Source organism: Triticum aestivum, chromosome 3B, assembly GCF_018294505.1.
Source record: "Triticum aestivum cultivar Chinese Spring chromosome 3B, IWGSC CS RefSeq v2.1, whole genome shotgun sequence".
In the NCBI taxonomy this organism is placed as follows: domain Eukaryota; kingdom Viridiplantae; phylum Streptophyta; class Magnoliopsida; order Poales; family Poaceae; genus Triticum; species Triticum aestivum.
The window spans coordinates 745,435,776-745,460,328 of NC_057801.1; the positions used below are offsets into that span (position 1 = coordinate 745,435,776).

The 24,553-nt window shown below is 42.9% G+C and overlaps 1 protein-coding gene across 1 annotated transcript; it reads left to right on the forward strand.

Annotated features, from left to right (window-relative positions):
• Positions 1 to 14,864: 14,864 nt before the first annotated feature.
• On the forward strand, positions 14,865 to 18,982 carry LOC123066303 (beta-glucosidase 5). Its single transcript, XM_044489410.1, has 13 exons — positions 14,865 to 15,151; positions 15,249 to 15,312; positions 15,439 to 15,497; positions 15,811 to 15,886; positions 15,977 to 16,048; positions 16,205 to 16,292; positions 16,413 to 16,671; positions 17,158 to 17,273; positions 17,340 to 17,554; positions 17,778 to 17,806; positions 18,012 to 18,114; positions 18,281 to 18,368; positions 18,492 to 18,982. The coding sequence occupies exons 1-13, from the start codon at positions 15,014 to 15,016 to the stop codon at positions 18,721 to 18,723; spliced, it is 1,539 nt and encodes a 512-aa protein (XP_044345345.1). The 5' UTR covers positions 14,865 to 15,013; the 3' UTR covers positions 18,724 to 18,982.
• The last annotated feature ends 5,571 nt before the right edge of the window (positions 18,983 to 24,553 follow it).

The window sequence follows — 24,553 nt, forward strand, 5'->3', positions numbered from 1 at the left end:
GGAGAGGGGTGCCCCAAGAGGGGGAATCCTTCTCCCCTTCCACTTAGTAGAAGAAGTGAATGATTCCCTCCCTTTCCAATTCAGATTAGGGCCTACTAAAGACTTGTGGCGCACCTTGTGGGCCCCTGTGGGTCCTCTAGGGTTCATCATCTCATGACTGTCCTTCACAATTTTCTTCCACAAGTAAAATACCGGATTTTTCGGATGCTCCATCACCCATTATGCTCACCCCGAAAACTTTCCATATATAGACTCAGACTCTCTAAAATCATGGTATACCTTTCTGGAATTCCCGGAACCCCTCTAGAACCATCTAAAGCACTTTACAAACAATCAAAAACTCTTTCAGTGCTCTTTTAACTCATTTCTCATTTCTCTGGTAATCAGGACTAGAAGCCATTAAGCGTGTGACCCTACATGTTGGGAAATAAGTGGAATGTACCAGAACCCCTTCCGAACAATAGTTTATAACAAGATCCGAACACCCTTATTAACTCCCGCATATTCATGAATATCTCGAGCGAACCTTTATTTACGAATACTATTCCCTTTGCTTCCCGATACGTTTACAAAACCTGAGGTGAGATAAGTTGGTATCCTTGTGACTCAACTCCTTGATCACTATACCGGTTATGCTCGTTTTTGGTTTCGTTCTCTTTACTCGTGTCCGTGTTCCGGTATCATGTGATCATAATTACAAGTGTCTGGCCAGACGAAAATAACACTGTAACACCGAGTGAGCCCAAAGAGTATCTCTCTATCGTGAGAGGAGCAAATCCCAGTCTTGAACTATCGGTAGTGAAAAATACATTTCCGATATACCCGTGAGTCACCTTTATTCACATCCATTTACGGAATGATATGTGGTAAACCCCAAAGTAATCATCCCGTATGTTGGTATACAATAATCTCATGGTCTAAAGAACAATGCAATTGTGAACAAGTCATATGAAATACCGATAGAATAGCAATGAAGACATCTCTCAGTAATTCATAAGACCCGGCGTCAGTGCATGGTCCTGGGCGGAAGCGAGATCGACATCAGACCTGGACCTAGCATGCAGCAGCATGGGTGAGTTGTCTTGGGTTTTATCTAGAGAGTCTTCCTATCTGGTCTGGGGCAGCAAGGCGGCGGTGCTATTCTGGTGTAGGAATAATTTCATCCCAACCTTCCCCCCATTCCATTGGTGTGCTTGTGATTAGTGGATAGTGTGCGGAGATGTGTCTCCAACAGGTCTTTCGGGATCCAGTCTGTTTTGGTTGATGGAACCGTCTAGATTCAACCGACTTTCGTGGTCTTCAAAGTTTCTGCAAACCCTTCTTGATGTTTTTTCCCTGGGGCAACAATTTGCTTCATAAATCATGGTTACCAATGTCTCCTGGTCTGCATTGATCTGGCCATTGTTTCTACAATCTCCTAGGTTTAAACAAGTTTGCTTCACTGAAGCGGGGGCTCAAAAACGCCATCGAGCTTCGCTCACGGCACGACGCCGATGGACGCGGAAGGAAGAAGACTTGTCACCCCCCCCCCCCCAAAATTTTAATGTGATCTTAGTGTTCTTTAACGGTGTCTTTTTAAGGACCTGTGATGCTTAATATATGACCTTTGGCACTTTCACAAAATAAAGAAGATCTAAAAATCAAGAGCATTAACAGCCAGGTTCAACCACTAATTTTACTTTTTTGTGGGGAAAAAGTAGATGCCTACTACTCTTACTGTCATCAACGTTATGCACCCGACAGTGGTTGCCTATCATCAACAACAATGGCAGTTGTGGATACACTCGGATTAATTACAAGAGATAGATATATGGAAGTGCTCATATCCAGCATATGGATTCACATATCCTTTTTGGATATTAAGTGCAGGGCCATGATCCCAAGAGGACTTTCTATAAATAGCACTCAAACATCATGTTCTTCTCCTCACACTCCCATCACATCGAACAGCTTCATTTGATGCACACTTAGTCATGGCGTTCAACAACGCTCAACTACTTGCTGCCTTCACCTTGGCCCTGCTCCTGATGGCCTCCGGTGAGTTAACATGGCTCCGATCATAGTATCCAAATACCATATTGTAAATTAGGATCGAGATGAATACATTGGCGGTTACTGTATTTTAAGCGGCACCATGATACGGCCACATGACTTCTGAATACACTCGTTATGGTCACTATATATTATTTGACGTGAAAATATGGGCATTGTTGCACATACGCGCTGTGTATGAGGTTGGTTTGACCATTTGTTGACCGCCATGTATGCTATTCTGATTAGGCCAATTTTGCATGGAGGTGTTATTTGTAAAAAAAAGTCAAATATCCCCACCTCTTCAAATCCCTAAGCCGTGGCGCATGCTCTTCAATCCCTAGCTTTATCTCTCCCTTGCGTGCGACTGCTCCACCACCACCTTTCTCGTCAGCCGTTGTCGAATCCACTAGTCACCACCAGATCCCATCTCGCTAGCATTTCCTTCCTCTATAATGCTCATGTCTACCGCAAGCTCCTCCCTCTATGTTGTCTGCCATAGGGCATTGTCGCAGCTCTTGATCTGTTCCTCATGCTGCAAGGAGAAGGTGTGCATCTACGTCTTGACTAAGGACAAGCACGACAATTGTATCTTCTATAAATGCCAAAAGCAAGGGGCAATCTTTCGAATTCCATGGTTTCTCTTTGATTTTAGGTGAAAAGTTTATAGTTTTTTACCTTGGCATGTATTTTGGGATAGGTCACTTGCGATTTCTGGTGCCGAGAATTGTAATATGTTGAGTATCTTGTTGAAAAGCATTATCTCGTCGGTGATGCCATTGTGGATACTATAGGTGCTGCGGAGAACCGAAGGGAAGAACTTTTGAATGCACATGAGGATAGCGTTCTAAATGTAGCTACTAGAAGGTCTAAGCAGCGTATGAAGAACCAAACTGCAAATGGCATGACCAGGCATCAAGCTTGTGGACTGATGAGGATAGGGAGAGAGCTGGTGATGCTCATGAAGTTGTTGCTTGCTGCCGTGGTATTGATGTGTTGCTGCGTGGTCTCCATGCTGAAGAAGTGATGCTATGTTGGAAGACATGGTGTCAGTCAGTAGATTCATTTTGGGATGATGGTGCATTTCATGTTGCAATGTTGTCGGTGAGTAGGTGAAACCAGTCTTAATTTTTCCCATGTCATGTGCTATATTTTGGTTTAATGTGATGGGCCAGCGTGTATGTTGAAGTACTAATGGTCCGTTGAACTTGTTTATGCTATCTTTTATGTATGAACAATTTGCATCAGTTATATGAGCAATATGGAGTATCTGTTGTATCTTTGATCCATTTGTAAGAGAAGTGATTGTGTGATGCAAAGCACACTTCACCATGACTAAACAAAGACTTGATGTGATTGTGTGATGCAGAGGCATGTTGGGGTTGATGATGTAATCAGGTAAATGATATTTAAGCCTTTTATCTAAGGTTTTTATCTAATGTTATATATGGCATTGCATAGGCTAATATGTCTATATTCTTGAGGAGCAAGAGGAGCCAACTTTTTTGGAATGAGAGTGATATGAGTATCATTAATATGGGTGGGAAGAGTACTTGTTATATAGAAATCTCTTATCACTTTTGTTATGTCATCTCCGATGGAAGATAAAATTCCATGTTTAATTAATCTAGTCGAGGTGATGAATTTCTTCTCATGGCTTTGGGAGTTAACTAGGTCTTCATTTTGTTTGGTATGTTTTTGGTGTAATCACCCTCCATCTCTTGCTTCAGAGTTTGTATATAAGGCATGCCCTAATTACTATTAGAGGAAGAAAACATATGCTTTAGATGGGATAGACTATATCACATCTAGATGTGAGATAATACCTCATATTTAAGTACTAGCACATATGTGTGTGCGTTGCAACGGGAAAATTCATGTTTTGTGCAAGCATAATGCCCGACACCACCTGATTCACTATAAAGAATATGCTGCAACGAAGCATCCTTCTACAAAATGAACAAAAAAATGATGCGATTTAGCCGTGTTCATATTTTCATTGCCGGGCATAATCTCCCACTGACTCCATTTAAGTATAATCCTTCCTTTAATTACCATGATGTCCTACCCATTTTAGCCGGGAATTAAATCCTTCCTTTTCTAATTTAGTAGCCCCAACAAATTGAAGTCTACAGATCCTTCCTTTTAATTATTCTATGTTTTTACCTCAAATCCTGCCTTTAATTAGCCTTATTTATATGAATATTCCTATTTATTAAGACCACAATCTTTCTTTTAATTATTCCACCGATTTACACATAATCCTTTGTTTAATTAGTCACATCCGTTTAAATATTTAATTTAAGCCCACAATCCTTCCTTTAATTAGCTCGCCGTAAACATGAGGACTACCATATTTAGAGCGATTTGGGATTAGTAAATGTGAAAGGTGCATAGATCGTTTTTTTAGGGAAAGCAGAGCTTTATAAATTAACGGTGCTCGGGCATATCGCCTAAGACACAAACTGCCACTTGGGGCGGTACATCAGAGTTCCAGCTAATCTTGTTATTGGGTAAACACAAACGACCTATAACTGCTAATTCATGGGCTACAGAGTTTGCTTCTCTTTTACAATGCTAGACTCTTTGCTTGGAGAACGACATTTTGAGCTGGAACTTGATATCCTCAATGACAGCGGCATATGGTGATGAGTCCACCTTCCGTAGATCAAGTGCTTCCACAAGCAGCTGACAATCAGTTTCAAAAATCACTCTGATGGCTCCCAGCTCACTTACTAATGCCACTGCTGTTGCCATGGCATTCACCTCTGCACCAAACGCATCATACACATTTTCATTGTGTCCCGCCTGTGCAACTAACACCTCCCCAGCAGCGTCTCGGACTATAACTCCCCATCCTCCATGGGATTGCCCCGGGATTAGCGAGCCATCAAAGTTGACCTTCACTGTATCCTCCTCAGGTGGCTGCCATTTTGCTTTGCCTGGTGACTTCCTTTTGGTAGTGAAGTACTCCAGGTATTCCATAACATTGCACTACGTACGCCGCACCACTTCGGAGACTTGCAACGGTAGTTCTCCTTCCCGTATTTTATTTCTATTACTCCACCAATGCCACCAAAAGGTTATGATTAGCAGCCTTTTCCTCTCATCGAGCGCCCGTAAGTTATCCAGCATTGCGTCCACGTTAGTGAATTTCTCCATCTCCGCACGTTCTTTTTCCAGGTTCAGTGCGCGCCAAACCTCCTTGACTGCTTTGCATTTGATGAACAGATGTCCACCATCTTCTGTTGCACGGCTGCAGTAATAGCATTTGTTGTTATCCAAGACCATCCCTCTCCTCTCCAGGTTCGTACAGAGTGCCAAGGCTTCGTGTTTCATCCGCCAAATAAACATCTGCAGTTTCTTTGGACAGGGTAATTTCCATATTAATTTCCACCTGTCATCCTCCTGCTTATCAAATTGGCCGGTCGCTTCTGAACTACTGTTCGGTGCTCCATTGCGCGCTTGTTTTACTAAGTGGGTTTGGAGTTTGTATGCACTTTTAACTGAGTGTGTTCCCCTCCCATCATAATGCCATGCAACAAAATCTTCCACACCATCCCTTAATGGGATTTGCAGGATATATCGAGCATCCTCCGGGCAGAAGGTGTCCCTGACTAATCTGTCACCCCATCCACCAGTGATTGGGCACATGAGTTCGTTTACATGAGTCATCAGGTTTGTACCCTTAGGCGTGATCACTCGCCGAGACCAAGCTCGGGGAATCCATGGATCTGTCCAGATTTTCACATTCGTACCATCCCCGATTCGCCAGATGTAGCCCTGCTTGATCAACTCCAGTCCTTGGATAATACTCCTCCACGAATAGGAAATCCCCTCTTTTGGTTCAGCATCAAGCACATGGCAGTGGGGGAAGTATATGGCCTTCAAAACCTTGGCGCATAGGTTGTCCGGGTTCTGTACGAGTCGCCACCCCTGTCTGGACAGCATTGCAATGTTGAAGATGTGCATATCCCGGAAACCAAGCCCCCCCTTCGCCTTTGGCAGTGTCAACTTATCCCAGCTGACCCAATGCAAGTTATTGTCCTTATCTTGCTGACTCCACCAAAACTTCCCAAGCAGGCTGTTTATCTCTGTGCAAAGGGATTTTGTGAGGTCAAAGCAAGACATAGCGTATGTAGGAATGGCTTGTGCGACTCCTTTTACCAATCCCTCTTTACTCTCCTTTTGCAAGGAGCTGCTCTTGCCATCCGTACACTCTACCACATATGCTACCTTTAATATATGCAAATGTTTTCCTTCTTGATCTTCCAACATGAACCGGGAGACCGAGGTACCTCTCGTTCCAATTCTTGCTATGAATCGCAATTGCATCTTTCACTGCGTTTTTTTCCTCTTCCAGCGTGTTCGGACTGAACATAATGGCCGACTTTTCCACGTTTATGCACTGCCCAGAGCAGTTCTCATAAAGGGCCAGCGCCTCATGCAGAGCCACTGCTTCTGCCTGATTTGCTTTGAGCAACAGCATGGAGTCATCTGCAAAGAACAGGTGCGACACACGTGGGGCTGCTGTGCAGATTTTCACTCCATGAATTGTTCCTTTTTCCTCTGCCTCATGCAGCAAAGTTGAGAGCCCTTCTGCACATATCATAAAGAGATATGGTGAAAGTGGGTCTCCTTGCCGGAGCCCTCTTGAAGGCCTGAATTGTACTGTGCATGTTCCATTCACTTTAATATGGTATCTCACCGTGGATACACACTTCATGATCAGGTTCACCCACAGCCTCCGAAACCCAAGCTTGATCATCATAGCCTCAAGGAACCCCCATTCAACTCTATAATATGCCTTGCTCATGTCCGCCTTTACTGCAGCATATCCTTCTTTGCCATTTCTCTTATTCATCAAGTAATGTGAAACCTCATATGCAATCAAGACATTGTCAGTTATTAGTCTCCCGGGTACAAATGCACTCTGGTTTTCAGAGATGATCTCGGGTAGCACCACTTTAAGCCGATTTGCAAGGACTTTGGAGATAAGTTTGTATAGCACATTACACAGACTAATCGGCCGGAGATCTTTTATTCTTTGCGGGTTGTTGACTTTCGGGATGAGCACTACTAAGGTGTCGTTCCATCCTGCAGGAACGTCACCTCCATTCAAAACCCCAAGGACTTCCTCCACCACTTGATCTCCCATGAACTCCCAGTGGCGCTTGAACACAATTGATGGCATTCCATCCGGCCCCGGGGCCTTTAGATCACCTATATGATCGAGAGCTGCTTTCACCTCTTCCCGGGTGAATTCTGCTTCCAGGACGGCCTGCATAGCATCTGTAACAGGAGGCTTCACTTTTTCAATGAGTTCAGGTATTCTGTAGCCCGAGCTTGAGGTGAAGAGTTCCTGAAAAAATGAACACACATAATTGGTTAGCTATCCTTCTTCCTTCACTACTTCCCCATTCTCCTTCCTAAGCTCCTTAATTCTGTTTACTTTCTTTCTTGCTGTCGCAACAGCCTTCAAATACGCCGTATTTCTATTTCCATCTCGTAACCACCACATATGTGCTCGCTGTTTATAGTGAATGTACTGTTTTTCTTCCAGCTCCTCCACTTCCCGACGCAAAGTTGTCTCCTCGGTGATTTTTTGTGCAGAAACAGGATCACACATGCACCTTTCGAGCGCGCGCCAAGCTTGCTTTAAACAGGATCACACATCCACTTTAGGCTGTGTTCGGTTGAGAGGGATTTGGCAGGGATTGAAGTGGATTTAATCCTCTACAAGTCAAAACCTTCCCAAATCCCCTCCAATCCTCTTGTGGAGGGGTGTAACCGAACAAGGCCTTAAGAGGTCGTTGGTTGTTACATTGAAGAGCCAGATAGGAGGTCATGTGTATAATTCCCACAATGTTGATTTATTTTGACAAAATTATTTTTCGCGCAGCTAGACCGGAGGTCCTGTGTATAATTCCCACAATGTTGATTTATTATGACCCAATTAATACGAGCTAACAGTGCGAAACTTTAACGTGCACTCACCAAACGAAAAGGACCAAACCAAACCAAAAATACCTATTTCCTTTAATAGTAGGTATAATATAATATAGATATAGATATAGATGAGGTCAGCCCATCTCATCCAAAAAACAACCAACAAAATTTGGTGTGGGACTTGAAATTGCAAGTACTCCCTCCGTTTCAAAATAGATGACTCAACTTTGTATTAACTTCTAAAGTTAGTACAGAGTTGAGTCATCTAATTTGTAGTGAAATCTTTAAAAAGACTTATATTTAAGAACGGAGAAAGTATTTTGAAACGGAGGGAGTAGTTGCGTGCCCACGACACACCCAGCAAACAAGACACGCCTAACTGGGCCGGCCCATTAGTGTCAAACTGCCAGCGACAGTCACGCACAAAAAAGAATATAGTGCAAGTGCTATGATTCTAACTGGTGACCACCTAGTTCGTGCATGAACGTTGCTAGCCACTGCAACAAGCAAGTCCTAGTGACAAATAAGAAGCACAAGCTTTGAAGAACTAAATGGAAGCAGTGCAACAAATAATTATTTGAAAAACTGCAAACAATTTTTCAAATTTCGAATACTTCTTCAGAATTACAGACATTCTTGTTAAACTCAAGTAACCTTTTAAAATCCTGGGTATTTTTTAAAAAATATGAAGAAATTTGTAATTCCCCCAAAAAATGAAATTGTAAAGAAAACTTGAAAATGAGAACATCTTTTGAAATTCTGAACGATTTTAGAAAAGGAAAACTTTTTCTAAAATCAAATAATATTTTTTCAAAACATGAACTTTTTTGAATTGGCGAAATCTATTTTGGAAAATGCGAACATTTTTTAAATTCCAAACCATTTTTCTGAAAACACGGATTGTTTTTAATCGGTGAACAAAATAGCCTTATATACAAAAGTATATGAACAAAAAAGGTGTGTGTCATTTGTATACAACCATGAGATTTCGGAAAAAGATGGGAAAGTATCTCAATAGGTTGGGCACTAAAAGTCATATAAATGGGCGCAGGCGCTCATATATACGCTCATACACTCATTTCTATGAACACACACTTAAACCCTAGCCCTATGAGCACCTCTGAGAGACTGGGACGACATATCATCTTGAGATTGACGAAGTCACCGTAGACGCCTTGTAGTCGACGGGAACATCTTCTACCACTGAACGCGCATCGCCGAGAATCCTGAAATAAATCCAAAAATAATACGAGCACCAGGAATTAAACTCTGATGAGTTGGGAATACCGATAAACTCCTAACCATCGAACCACAGGTTGATTCACGTGTAAAAATTTATTAGAGAATGTGTTCATTGTCCACACAAAAAGATAAATTTGCGGTTTCAAAAAAGTGAAAAACAATAGTTTTGGTTCTATTCATTTGTGTACGCTATGGTGACGGAGATATGTACATACAAAGTACACAATTGTATGCTATTTAATTGTTGTTTTCAAAATTACTTGAGGTTTCCAAATATTGTGCTTGATTTATGGGAAATGATTGGGATCATTGGACGGATAACGATGCGTGCGTCTGCCTCCTCTGTCATCGTTGGATCTGATTTTAATCAGATGACCAAGAGCAACGTATTACTTAGGGCGTGTTCGGTAGTTGCCTGGCTTCTCAAATCCACGTTTCCAGCCGCAGAGTCCAGCCGAACGGGTCTACTCCTGGATTTTGGACCGAGAAGCTGGCTCAAATCTGTGTGTAAAAACGACGGAGCGACGGAGTTGGAAATACGTGGCTCCAAGAAAATAGCGAAGTGGGATTTGGATGGAAATTACGGGCCTCTGCCACCGCCAAGTGATCGATCCAGCCCCGCATTAGGGACACACTCGAGCTCGTCCTGTCCCGTGACTCCTCTTGCCCCTCCCCAACCCTAGCCGCCGCAAGCCTCAAGCGATGGCGCAAAGCACCTCGACCGCTGGCGGCCACGCTCTCCCCCGCCGCTAGTCCATGCCCTGACCCACCCTTCTCTGCCCTGACCCACCCTGCTCGCCCTCTTTCGCCACCGTCGCTGACCAGGTCCGCCACCATCAGCAACGAGCTTCCCCGCCCCTGTCCACCCTGTTTCGCCACCATCGCTGACCAGATCCGCCGCCGCAATTCGAGCACTGTCCGTCAGCGACGAGCTTCTCTGCCGTCAATCGAGCTCCTCCGCCTCACCGTGCACCTCTTCCCATTTCTGGAAGGTGATTTGCTGCCCGACCACCTCTCCCTATACATGCTAATGGTGGATTTTGTGATGTACATGCTGATTAGTTGTAGGATTTGGTGATGTTCTTTGGTAATTTTTTGTAGGTGATGTGTTGCCTGTAGATTGTAAGAAGGGGACAGAAAAAATGTAAATGTTTTGTACATTCTCTTCTGCTGCATGTTCAGTACATGCTCATGGATAGTGCTGCATTTTGTTGCTATGTATGTTCAGTACAACAATAGAATTTTGCTAGTACATAATTAATGACAGCAGCAACACCTGTACATGTTTTTTTATAGTTAAGCACTCACATATTTTTTATACTCAAGTTCAGAGCATGTCTTCGAGCATGATTGCCGAGTGGGATGAAGAGAACACTAGGATCGTTACCAACTTGATGGTCACGCAAGTGAAGGCTGGAAATAGGCCAAACAAAATCTTGACCCCTAGTGCATCTGAGGAAGTGGCATTGCAATTCAAAGTGAGAACTGGATTGGACTACACGAGCCACCAAATGAAAAACAAATGGGATAAGCTGAAAGCAGATTACGCTTTATTCAAGAAGCTCAAGCTAAAAGAGACCGGAGGGGGATGGGACTTTGTTCTCAACACTGTCAAACAAGATAAGGAGTGGTGGAAGAAAGCAAAAATTGTGAGTTGTCATGTTTCTGGATTGCATTTATTTTTAATAAACCAAAAATTGTGAGTCATATTTTTTTATTACTAATATTTGTTTGCAATGTATGACCTTAAAGGTTGCAGCAAGTTCCAAAAGTGTGGACTACGCAATGAAGAAAACTTGAGCATTATGTTTGAGGACATCACAAGTGATGGCACAGATCATTGGAATCCTTCAACAGGCATACCTCCATCCTCTAGTGCAGCAATACCAGATACCATTGATATTGAAGCCATCACAGATGTTGATTTCTTAGAAGATCCCCAAGTGCCACCTTCTCCTGCTATGCCACCTTCTCCTAGTATGCCACCTTCTCCTTTCGTGCCATCAACGAATAAGAGGCTTGGAAAAACCATTGATGACAAGCACAAGAAACCTAGGACTGCACAAGTGATGCAGGATGAGATTACACAGATTAAAAACATTGCTAAGGAGTCCCAAGAAACCGTTCGATCATTCATAAAGAATGATGATGCCACTTCTGTTGCCAGTACCATGAATGAAGTGCTTGCTCTTGGTATTTTAGAGGGTAGTGATGAACACTACATAGCAACCGAGTTTTTCATCAAAAGAGAGCAAAGAGAGATGTTTCTACACATGGGTGTTGCCGCACGTAAAGATTGGCTTCGTAGGAAGTTTGCCATGACGTACGGGAAATAGTTGGTTCCACTAGATGGTTTCTCATGTCTTTTGTTTATGCACTATTGAACCATTTTATGTATTGACTATCTGGATGATATTTATGTAATATTGAACCACCATTTTCTACCTGGATGAATTATTGGTAATTGCATGTTCTGGGCACTTGCACTTTTAGGATGTTCTGGGTACCATTTTATGTATGCACTATCTGCATGCTAGTTGGTATCTAATAAATGCATGATTTTGTATGTGCAGATGTCATGTGATGATGATAGTGATGATGACAACCAATATGAAGTGAAGAAAAAATTGATTTGTCTTCATTCCGAGCATATGTCGGTCATTTGTGAAGGAGCAACAAAAATAGTTGGAAAGTATTGCAGTAGTTGGATCATGAAGAATGAGCCTAGGAAATCTATCTTGACAGGATTTGGATGGTTGCAAGAGACTATTGGAACACCAGGGGAGACCTTTACAATGTTCAGAATGAAGACAAGAGTTTTCTTTGAGCTTCATGACTTGTTGGTGAAGGACTATGGGCTCGGTTATTCTCCATTTGTTAGCAGCTGCGAGTCTCTTGCTATGTTCTTGTGGACCTTGGGGGGTTGTGAATCAAATAGAAGGACCCAGAACCGTTTCAAACATTCACCTGACACTATCCACCGCAAGTTCCATGAGGTACTGCATTGTGTGGTCAGGATGTCTTGTCACTACCTCAAGCCGAAAGACCCCAATTTTCACACTGTGCATCAAAGGATCCTTGGTGATAAACGAGCATATCCACACATGAAAGACTGCATTGGTGCAATAGATGGGACTCACATTAGAGCTTCAATTCCAGAAGGCAAGCAAATCAGATATATTGGAAGGACAGGCGCAGTCACTCAGAATGTGATGGCAATATGTGACTTTGATATGCATTTCACTTATGCTTCAATTGGACAACCTGGTTCTATGCATGACACAAGTGTGCTATTTCATGCAATGCATGCGGACAAGGCCACCTTCCCCCATCCTCCAAAGGGTGAGCATACTGACAAGGCCCCCTTCCCCCATGACTCAGAATGTTAGAACTCATTTCATGTATGCCAATTCTAACATTCATTCTTCTCACATATTTTTCATAGACAAGTACTACCTTGTGGATGCTGGCTATCCTAATAGAAAGGGATATCTCGCACCGTACAAAGGTGAAAGATATCATGTGCCTGACTTTCATAGAGGTGTTCCACCCAATACTCCTAAAGAAAAGTTCAATAGGCTCCACTCGTCCAAACGCAATTGCATAGAAAGAGCATTTGGAGTGTGGAAGATGAAATGGCAGATTCTTCTAAAGATGCCAAACTACTCCATCGAAACACAAAATATGATTGTTGCCGCTACTATGACTTTGCACAACTATGTTCGCTTCCATGATGAAGAAGATATTCACTTTGTTCGATGCGACAGGGACCCGAACTATGTGCCAACAATTCTGGAACGATACAAGAAATTTGTTGTTCCTTCACACACATTGGATACATCAACTACAGCGGAAAATGGTGAAGACATGGATGTGTTTAGGCAAGAACTAGCTACAGCCATTGCTCTAAGTTGGTGAGACATCGTTGATGTTTGACACATGTACGTGGCCTTTTGATTTGCAAACTTATGCAAAACTATGAGGTGAAGCTTTGTTGATCTTAGAGGCATGTATTTGCCCCTTTTGATTTGCAAGCTTATGCACAATGAGAGGCTTTTGTTCTATAAAACATGTGTGGAACTTGATGCTCATGCCATGATATACATTGTCATATTTGTTTCAAAATTTACATAACCATTCTATGCTCAAAATATGAGATATTCCTCTCTGTACATGCTCTATGTTACTACCAAAACCGCTACAGCTAAAGAAAATCACAAGTACCAGCGTACAGGCATGCTGAACTGCTTTTGTACAGGCAAAATTCAGAACAGTAAAAAGATTCACCAACGAACAGGCCAAGCATTCCTATATAGGCCCGGTACACCGAGGAAGGAAAATAAATCTAAATCATCACTAGCCCACATATGCCCATGCCACACACAAACATGGGCTGCCAAAACGGGCCGAGCAGGCACTTTCTGGCCTTTTTACATCGTCCATCGCTGGCAACGAGAAGCTGCAGCGCCGAACGGATCGTTCGATCCTGGATTTTTCGTGGGAAGCTGGAGGCTGGAATCGGGCGACGGAGTTGAGGATTTTGCAGCCGTGGTGAACTACCGAACACGTCCTTAGACTAGATTTCACAACTGAGTCATTGCAATTTCTCCACCGCAACAACCCGTGTTTTGCGGGATCTGGATCTGGATCCCCATGAGAGTAGTGACCACCCTTGCTCCTCCCAAGCTTCCCGTCATGACGACGCCTCCTCGCGCTGCTTCAACCGACGCACCTGACCCCCTCCCCCCGATGGCAGCACGCGGACGAGGTCGCCGGCGTGGGCGCTGCCGCCCGCCTCCACCATGAATGTCGCCCATCGCGGTGCGTCGAACTATAGTTGCATTCGTTGGCCTGGGATGCATTGGTGTCTGCGTCCACCGCGAGGAGTTGCGTCCATCGTTGTCCCCAGGGAGCATCGGCCTTTCTTTCGGCCGACGTGGTCGCTGCTTGCTGCTCGCTACAACAATTTCTTTCACAAGGAAAAGAAATATATAACAAGACCTCTATTGCAAAACAAAATAAATTCCAACGAGACCTCTGTTGCCAAAAAAATTGCAACAAGGCCCCTGTCGCAAAAGGAAACTGTAATAAAAGACATTTGTTGCAAAAATAATCTCCTACTTGACCTATGTTGCAAAATTTTCCGCAACATAACCCATGTTTTTCTAAACAAAGTACAGACGCAAGCGCTCATATATGCGAGCATACACTCACCCTATGAACGCACACACGCACAACTTACCTCTATGAGCACCTCCGAAAGACTGAGCCGACATATCATCTTGAGATTTTACGAAGTCACCGTAGGCGTCTCGTACTCGACGGGAACGTCTCCTCCCACTGAACGCGTGCCGATGAAAATCTTGAAATAAATCCAGAATAAATACGAGCAACAGAATTTGAACCCTGGTTAACTGAGGATATCACTGTCCAACTAACTATCCAACCACAGGTTGGTTCGCGCAACATAACCCGTAGTGCGAAAAATTTCTGCAACACGGCATGTGTTGTAGTGGTAGAAGGTGACCCTCCACCGCTCAATCCATCAGCGCCCTTATTTATACAGTACTTTTTAAACGAGCTTCATGTGATCCGGGAGGTGATCTGACTTCTCCAGAAGCGAGCACACAAGCGGTGGCCGCACCACAGCATTCTCGTTTCTCGTACCATACCAGGAAAACGAAATCCAAAACGTGGTGGAGCAGTGCGAGCCCATTGTGAAGCGGTAGGCGCCTTATCCTCCTGCGAACAGACACTGGTGGGTTCTGGGTGGCTGCAGGGCAGCAAAGTAATGGCTTCCGTCGCCCTCTTCTCGCCGCTGCTCCTGCTGCTTCTCTCCGCCGCCCATGGCGCGGCCCCTGCTCTTGGCTACAAACGGACCGACTTCCCGCCGGAATTCGTCTTCGGAGCCGCCACCTCCGCTTACCAGGCAACAACCATGACCCAACAATCTGAATGGCTAATTGGCTAATACGTATTTTCTTGCCCAAATCAGTTAAGCCTTTCGGGGTTTTCTTTGGCTGCAGTATGAGGGTGCCGTGGCTGAGGACGGCAGGAGCCCAAGCATCTGGGATACCTTCACTCACGCAGGTAACTAACCAATTAACCTGTCAGGTTCGTGCTGATTTTGGACCAAGATAAAAAACGGGGACGCTGATGTTTGAGCAGGTAATTATCCTGTCAGGTTCGTGCTGATTTTTCTTGTTCTGACGGCAGGGAAAATGGCGGATAAAAGCGTAGGTGACGTCGCTGCCGACGGGTACCACAAGTACAAGGTAGGTACAAGGCTACAAGCTTTTAAATCTGGTCATTTTGGGGGGCTCTGCATGGCTGATTTGCCCTGCTGATTGCAGTGATTTTAAGCAAAGGATGTAGTAGTACTATGCAGCCGTCTGCTAGTGCTACCAAACTGAACCTAACAAGCTCTTTCTAGTTCCTTAATTTTCTCTTCTCTGCCAAAAACAAAGTAAAACTTATCCTTACTATCTATCAATCAATTTTATTTTATTTTATTGTGTTGAAGTGTGGTGATTTCCACACTGAATATTTAGACATTCTGTTTTAACCACACTGAATATCATCTTTCAGGATGATGTGAAGCTCATGGTTGACATGAACCTAGAGGCATATCGATTCTCTATCTCCTGGTCAAGGCTAATCCCAGGTAAAAGTACTTCTCATTATATCTCCGTTTGCACTATACTAGAAAAGCACAAAATTTAAACTAATTGTTAGTCTCTAATGAGACTGTCAGATGGCAGGGGAGCTATCAATCCAAAAGGGCTCGAGTACTACAACAGCCTAATAGATGCGCTAGTGCAACATGGTATGTCTATTTTCTGTAGTATATAAATGGAGTGTAATTGCAGAAAAGATCTTTATGTCAGTAGCCTAGTAAATGATCAACACTAAAAAAAATGCATATACTGCTTTCCTGTGTCTCCACTATCTAAACTTATGTGTGCCCATCGTGTTTCCTCAGGGATTCAAGTCCATATTATGATTTACCAGCTTGAGTACCCTCAAATGCTGGAAGATGAGTATGGAGGATGGTTAAGCCCTAGAATTGTGTAAGATTCCAGAATTTCTCCCTTGTAGTGATGACCTTCCTCAGGATCTTAAAATGTCAGAGAGGGTCCTACTTTCCTAGTATTCATATTTCCTCAGAGGTGTGCTACTGCAAAATGCAGGGAGGATTTCACAGCATTCGCAGATGTTTGCTTCAGGGAGTTTGGAGACAGGGTCACCTACTGGACTACGATAGATGAACCTAATGTGGGTGCGATGGGATCTTACGATATCGGAGGGATCGCACCAGGACATTGCTCTGATCCTTTTGGAGTTACAAAATGTTCCGTGGGTGACTCAACTGTGGAACCATATATAGCAGCTCATAACATGCTATTGGCGCATGCATCGGCAACTAGGCTTTACAGAGAAAAATTTCAAGTGAGTGATTTTGGGCCCAAAATTAAAACAAGTGCCTCTCTGTGATAATAAGCTAGTAAGGTTTATGTTGCTATCTAATATAAATTCTGAAATATCAGTATTGTCTAACTGTATATTCTTCAAAAAGGAAATTATTTTAAAGAGAAAGTAGTGTCTGACCATATATTGCTTTAAGGAGAAAGTATTGTCTAACCATATACTGTCATGCTGATATTTGGGGGTCAAACACTATCAATTGTACTCCCTCCGTCCCATAATATAAGAGAGTTTTTGACACTACACTAGTGTAAAAAACGCTCTTATATTATGGGACGGAGGGAGTAGTTTGTTGGCATATTACATGTTTGAATTTCTCAACATAAGGTCTGATTATCTGCACAAATACATTACTTATAGTTTTTTTTTGAGAAACACTATTTTTAGTTTCTCATGATGTATATTCATATAAAAATATTTATTTGCCCATAAAAGAAGTTTTGCATGTAGGCCATGCAAAAGGGGGTTGTCGGCCTAAGTATTTACTCCCTTTGGCCTTATCCTATGACAAACTCTACGGCAGATTTAGAAGCAACAAAAAGATGTTTGGACTTCTTTTTGGGCTGGTATGTTATCTTTACTCTACCTTCGCTCCAGGAATGCAGAACTAACCAGCGTGTGCTGTCTTTTAGGATACTAGAGCCCTTGATGTCTGGAGATTATCCTGAAAGAATGAAGAAAATTGTTGGTTCGCGTCTTCCATCCTTCACAAGAATCCAGTCTGAAGCTATAATTGGTAGTGCAGATTTCATCGGGATAAATCACTACTATTCTGTCTATGTGAATGATCTCCCTTTAAAGAAAGGCGCTCGCGACTATACAGCAGACTTGTCAATTAGCTACAAAGGTAAGCATCTTGATTTAGTGTTCATATTTTTTTGTAGCAGAACTGCAGCAGTAGTGAGCAATGTGTTCCCTTTATCTACTGACAAGATAATGATGCAAACAGAAGGTTCAAATTGTCAATATATTAACTGAAGAAATTCGTTACGCTTCTGAAGCAGATTTACAATCTGAGATTTCTTTTTCCAAATGGCACATCTAACAAAATATATGTTTCATCGGTGCAGCTTCTAAAACAGACCCGCCAGCCGGTAAGGTAAAGTTCTTCAATGATTGTGTTTGTCAGATACTACCGGGTTCAGCTGTTCTTTTACATGAAACATTAAGTTTGGAATTCTAATCTTACACGAGATACCAGAAAATAATGAAATACACTTGAAGGTCATGCAATTGAGCAATACTGGGATTGTGTCTGTCTTGCAAGTTATGACATGAAGAAGAACGACTTCTTGTGAATGCAGGCTCCCCCAACGTCTTTTCCAAGTGACCCCGAAGGATTGCAACATGTGCTACTGTACTTGAAAGAAGCCTACGGGGACATTCCCATTTATATCCAAGAGAATGGCAAGTCGGTCTAGTTCCTGATTACAATGATCTCCAAAAAAGAAAAAAACATACTAGTTCAATCATTCTATCTAAAATCATGTCAATGTTTACAGACATCATCGTCGGTTTGCAGTTGATACATATCTGACTGATATCTTTTGCCCACTCTGTTTTCTCTCTTCAGGTCAATCATCTAGTAATGACACCCTCGCCGACACCGACAGGACCGACTACTTGAAGAGCTACATAGGGAGTACATTGGCTGCAATAAGGCCAGTAATTAACCTAAAAATAACCTCATGTTATTCCCCATCCACATAAGTTCATGCAATTGGGGCTCCAGTCACAAAAACTTTAGAGTTCAGAGTTCACCATGAAGCTGTTTGCCTCTGCAGGAATGGAGTCAATGTGAAAGGCTACTTCGCCTGGGCCTTCCTAGACGTTTTCGAGTACCTGTCAGGGTATCAGGCACGGTACGGCCTGTACCGTGTCGATTTCGACGACGAGACCCTGCCACGGCAAGCCAGGCTCTCTGGTCGCTGGTACTCTGCCTTCCTGAAGAACAATAACGATGGCATCCATGTTCAGAGTGAGCTCAACAATACAGGATGGCATGCTGAACAATGAGTCGCCTCATCGGACGCACTCACCGTTATACCTTAGGATCAACGTATATATATAGGCTTTCACACATATGTATAGATACGGGCAATTTAGTTTTCTCTTTTTCCTTTCTGGGGACAGAGATAGCACTAAATACACCACTGAATAATAGAGGAGACGGCGGCCGCGATGGAGAGGGTAGATGTGTTGTGCGTTCACTAGTATCATTCGATGTCATCAACTGAATAAACCATAAATACCCGTGTTGCTTTTACTTGCTGAATACAGTATTTCAGGGAATGTTTGATTGGTATAGCAACATTGCTGGTGGTTGCTATAGTTTGTCTGCTAGAAATACCCGTGTTCGCTAATTTTTTCATCCGTTCACCGCTGAAATAATTTTTTTCCTATCCGTGGTAGTACTAAAATTTTATGCGTTTGTATGCTAGAAAAAAAAAATTCGTACGTGGGCCACGTGCTATGGCCCAGCCAAGCCAGCCCTCTTATTTTTCTGCCCACGCAAACAGAAAAAATCTATTTACCGCACAGGCCAACGAATAGCCGAGTTTCGCACAGGACAACGAATACTGGGCTGGCCCATTTTTCTTTGTTTCTGTGTTTTCCTTCTATTTTTATTATTGTTTTCCTATCTCTTTTTTCCCTTCCATGTTTATTTTTATTTTAGAATTGCTTTCGTAAATTAAAAGTTCTCAAAAACATTCAGAAATAAAAACCAAATTTTGGAAAATGTTCGGAATTCCAAAATTTAGTTGAGATTCTGGAGAATATCGGAACTTGCAAAAGTTTCCATTTTTTTCGAAAAAATATTTTTTTTCAATATTGTTCGCGATATCTAAAAAGAAAATGGCATTTCAAAAAATGCTCCAAATTCGAAAAATATTCTTATTTTAGTTAAATCTTCACAACTAAAATTAATGTTCTTGTATAAAAGATACAGATTTTTAAAAATCTTATGAATTTTCAGCATATGTTCCCATTTTAAAAAAATATTCACAAATTGAAATAATGTTCATGTTTTTTAGTCGGAGTTTCGCACGGGACAACCAATAATGAGCTGGCCCATTTTTCTTTGTTTCTGTGTTTTGCTTCTATTTTTATCTCCTTTCTCTATCTCTTATTTTCCTACCAAGTTTATTTTCCTTTTAGAATTTATTTCATAAACTAAAAATTCTCAAAAAGTTCAGACTAAAGTTTTTTTTTTGAAAATGTTAATAATTCCAAAATTTTGTTTCTATTTTGAAAAATATTCGGAACTTGCAAAAAGTTACCCATTTTTTCAAAAAACAAATTTATTTTTCAAAATTGATCGAGATGTCTAAAAATAAAATGGGATTTAAAAAATGCTCCAAAATAGGAAAATATTCTTGTTTTAGTTAAATTTTCACAATTAAAAATAATGTTTTGTATAAAAGATACATATTTTCTAAAAATCTTATGAATTTTCAACGCATGTTCCCGTTTTTCAAAAATGTTCACAAAGTCAAATAATGTTATTGTTTTAATAAAAAAGTTGGTGTTTTCAGAAAATGTTTGTGAATTAAAAAAGATGTTCCCTTTCATATTTTGTTAGTGTTTTTTAAAGTGTACATAATTTTCAAAAAACTATGCTGGATTTTAAAAAATGTTTATGTTTTCTAGAATATTTAGAAACTTCATACCTTAAAACCCCCTCAATTGAAAGAATTGAAAGAGAAGTAGATTGAATAACTCATGGGCCTTATCTGATGTACGATGACGTAATAAAACTCTTAAATGCCCTCGATCAGTGAATGGAAAAATAGCGGGTTGATTCCTTCACATGCAGCAAAGCCGAGAAGCTAAATGTTCCTTTTTTCGTGTGCACATAGGGTTTTTCTTGCACATATAATTCTCACTGATTTAAATGCATACTATTTTATCTCCCTTTGCAACGCACGGGCATATGTGCTAGTTCTAACAAACTTGTAAAATCCACGTCGCAGGAAAGAAATCTTGTTGCAAGTGCGGCTAAAAATTAACATAGGGTTGGGACAAAATAGTTCCTCGGTTCCAAAGTAAGTGGCGTGGTTTTAATTTAGTTTCCTCTGTTTCAAAATAAGTGACCTGGTTTTAGGTTGAACGGGGTGAGTAATTTATTTGGGCCCCCCTATTATAATCAGTTAACTGAAGAAGTTTTCAGTTTCGGTGCATCTAAAATGAGCAGTTAGAGGATTTTCTTCTTCCTCCGACCGGCGTGGGGAAATCCCCGGGGGCTCCAATTAGATCTATGGGGGAGAATATGTTTGTAGCTGATTTTGAGTCTCAGAGAGATCGTGATCATGTGTGGGCAGGATCCCCTTGGCATATCAGCAAGAATGCAGTGATTCTGTCGGAGTTTAGGGATTGCATGCGGCCGGACGAGGTTCGTTTTGACAGGCTCCATCTATGGGCTAGGGTTTTGAACCTGCCCTACAACCTCCGAGATGACTCATGGGGTAGGATGATAGCTAAGCAGATTGATCCACAGGCGTCCTCGGCGCAGTTCGACCACATGGGGGGTTTTCTGCGCGCCAGAGTTGCCATTGATGTAAACAAGCCTCTTAGGAGGTGGATTGTGATTGATTCGGCAAAAAGGAAGCAACAAGATGTGTATGATATCCAATATGAGAACGTTCCTCACTTTTGCTTCTCTTGCGGCCGATTGGGCCATGCTGATCCGTTCTGTCCTACTCCCGGTCAGCGGGATGCTAAAGGTGAGCTCCCGTTTGGTTCGAGTTTGAGGGCCGAGGAGCGTAAGAAGGTTGCATTCGGTGATTCAGCCGGTAAGGAGCATTATGCTGATCCGGGCAGCCAGAGGGAGTCAAAGAACTCCAGCAGCGTACCGGCAGGCGGTACGGAGGTGAACTCTCCTAGGAAGAAGAACTCCAATCTGAACAAGAGAAAGGAGGCACCAAGACAGGTTTATCGCCGTGTCGAAAACGCATCCCCCCTTCTGCTTACTGCTTCAGGAGAAGGAACGCAGAACCTGGAGCCAGAGCGTCCTGAGGAACAAGGGGGTGGTGTAGAGATTGGGACCGAGGGGGAATATGATCGGATTCCGAAGAAGAAAAAACCAACGCCTGAAAATTCGGCAGAGGCTGCTATGCAGCCCTGCCCGTCCCAATGAATTGTTTGAGTTGGAACTGTCGAGGGCTTGGGAACTCTGAGACAGTTTGGGAGCTTCGCAAGGTGGTGAAGCAAGAAGGTCCCTCCCTTCTGTTCGTTATGGAAACAAAGATTCAATGGAAACGTGTTGAAAGTCTGAAGAGCTTATTTGTTTTTTCTGGTTGTTTTTCTGTGGATAGCAATGGCCTTAGTGGAGGCATTGGGCTGTACTGGACTGACAGCGTGCAAGTTGAACTTAAGAATTACAGTAAGGCTCATATAGATGTGGTAGTCAAGGGGAATGATCAAACCGAACCTTGGCGTTTCACAGGTTTTTACGGTGAACCCCGAGTTGAGAATAGACATCACAGTTGGGAGTTTATGCGTACGTTGCATGGAGTTCCGCATCACGAGTGACTATGCATGGGTGACTTCAACGAGACGATGTATGGAACGGAGCACTTCAGCGAGCATGCGAGGCTGGAGTGGCAGATGCGTTCCTTTCGTGAAGTAATAGATTTTTGCTCCTTCCAAGATCTTGGATGGAGAGGTGTTCCTTTTATATGGGATAATAAGCAGCATGGCAGTGCAAATGTAAAAGCTAGACTTGATCATGTTCTTGCTAATGCAAACTTTTTATCCTTGTATGCGTACTCTTCTGTCAAGCATATTAGTTCAACATCATCTGATCATTGTTATGTTCTTGCTGGGTTGAGGACAGTACAGGCGAGAGGGGGGCGGCGTGGACCGCGACAGTTTCGTTATGAAAATGTTTGGCAGACTCATAGTGATTAGGATGCTCTTGTGCAAAAATTTTGGCAATCAGAGTCTGGCCGTGAAGGTTTGGAAGGTGTAGTGCATGCACTTACAGCTGTCCAGAGTGGACTCGGGTCTTGGGGTGATCGTGAGTTTGGAAACATTGCAAAAAGGGTGAAAAAACTACAGAAGCAGTTGGATCGGCTACGAGCAGCCTCCATTTGGAGGGGGCCTAACACTGAAGAACTAAGGGTAGCGGATCAACTGCGAGAACTTTTACGACAAGAGGAGGTTTGGATGAAACAAAGGTCAAGAGTTAACTGGCTACGCAAAGGAGACTGAAATACAAAATATTATCAGTCTCAGGCAATGCAGCGCAGTCGAAGCAACATAATTGTCTCCCTGCAGAGAGCAGATGGATCGATTTGTGATGATCCTGATGAGGTGGAGACCAAGGTGACGGATTTCTATCAGAGCCTCTATCAGTCTCAGGGATACAATGATATGTCTGAACTGTTGCAATTTGTTCCGCAACGTGTTAATGCTTCTATGAATGGTTTACTAGAGAAGGAGTTCACGGCGGAGGAGGTACGCAACGCTCTTTTCCAGATGGCACCGTCGAAGGCACCAGGAGTGGATGGATTCACCGCTGGTTTCTTCCAGCGTCACTGGGAGATTCTAGGCAGTGATGTAGCAGCGGCCGTGCTCGATTTTCTGAACGGGGGAGAGCTGTCGTTAGGCCTCAATGACACTGCTATCACCCTCATTCCCAAGGTACAAAATCCTCAAAAAATTTCTCAGTACCGACCAATTTCTCTTTGGCCGGTCCTATACAAAATTGCAGCCAAGGCGATCACTAATAGGCTACGCGGGCTGATGGATGAGATTATTGGGGAGGAACAAAGTGCTTTTGTGCCAGGATGGTTGATCACTGACAATGTCTTGGTAGCTTATGAAAGTGTGCATGCAATGAAGAAAAAGAAGCGATGCAAACAAGCCTCATGTGCAGTTAAACTCGACATGTTGAAAGCCTATGATTGGGTCGAGTGGCATTACTTGGAGGCGATGCTAGTCAGACTGGGTTCTGTGATAAATTTGTGCGTCTCATCATGAAGTGTGTCACCTCCGTCAGATTCACAGTCAAGGTAAACGGATCACTTTTGCCGTTTTTCACACCCTCCCGAGGGTTGCGACAAGGGGATCCAGCATCTCCCTTTCTCTTTCTTATTTGTGCAGAGGGCCTCACATCCTTAATGAATTATTATGGCGGTGCATATATTGGTCGAGGCATTAGGGTGAGTGTCCACTCGCCCTGGGTAAATCACTTGCTCTTTGCGGATGACAGTTTAATCTTTATGAATGCAAAGGTGCAAAGTGCAGATCGTTTGAATGATATCCTCGGGATTTATGCTGCGTGCTCTGGACAGGCAGTAAACCGGGAGAAGAGCGCCGTTTATTTCAGTCCTAATGCATTACCACCTCTGAGGGCTGAGATCAAGCAGGCACTAGGAATTCATGTTGAAGCTTTTACTGAACGCTACTTGGGTTTACCAACAGCGGTCGGCAGGATCACTAGTGGAAGTTTTTCTCATATTGGTGAGAGAAGCCGGACTAAGATGCAAGGCTGGTCAGAAAAGAAGTTGGCATGTGCAGGGAGGGAAGTTTTGCTCAAATCTGTGGTCCAAGCCATCCCTATGTTCAGCATGTCTTGCTTCCAGTTGACCAAGGGCGTCTGCTCACAACTAACTTCTTCCATGGCTAAATATTGGTGGAGCAGTGACATTGACAGGAGATCTCTTCATTGGCTTTCTTGGAAGAATCTCTCTGTTTCGAAACCAGAAGGAGGCATGGGTTTTCGCGACTTTGAACTTTTTAATCTAGCCCTACTCGGCAAGCATGGGTGGCGGCTAATGACACACCCTGACTCCTTGTGTGCGCGAGTTCTGAAAGGCAAGTACTTCCATAACTGCAGCTT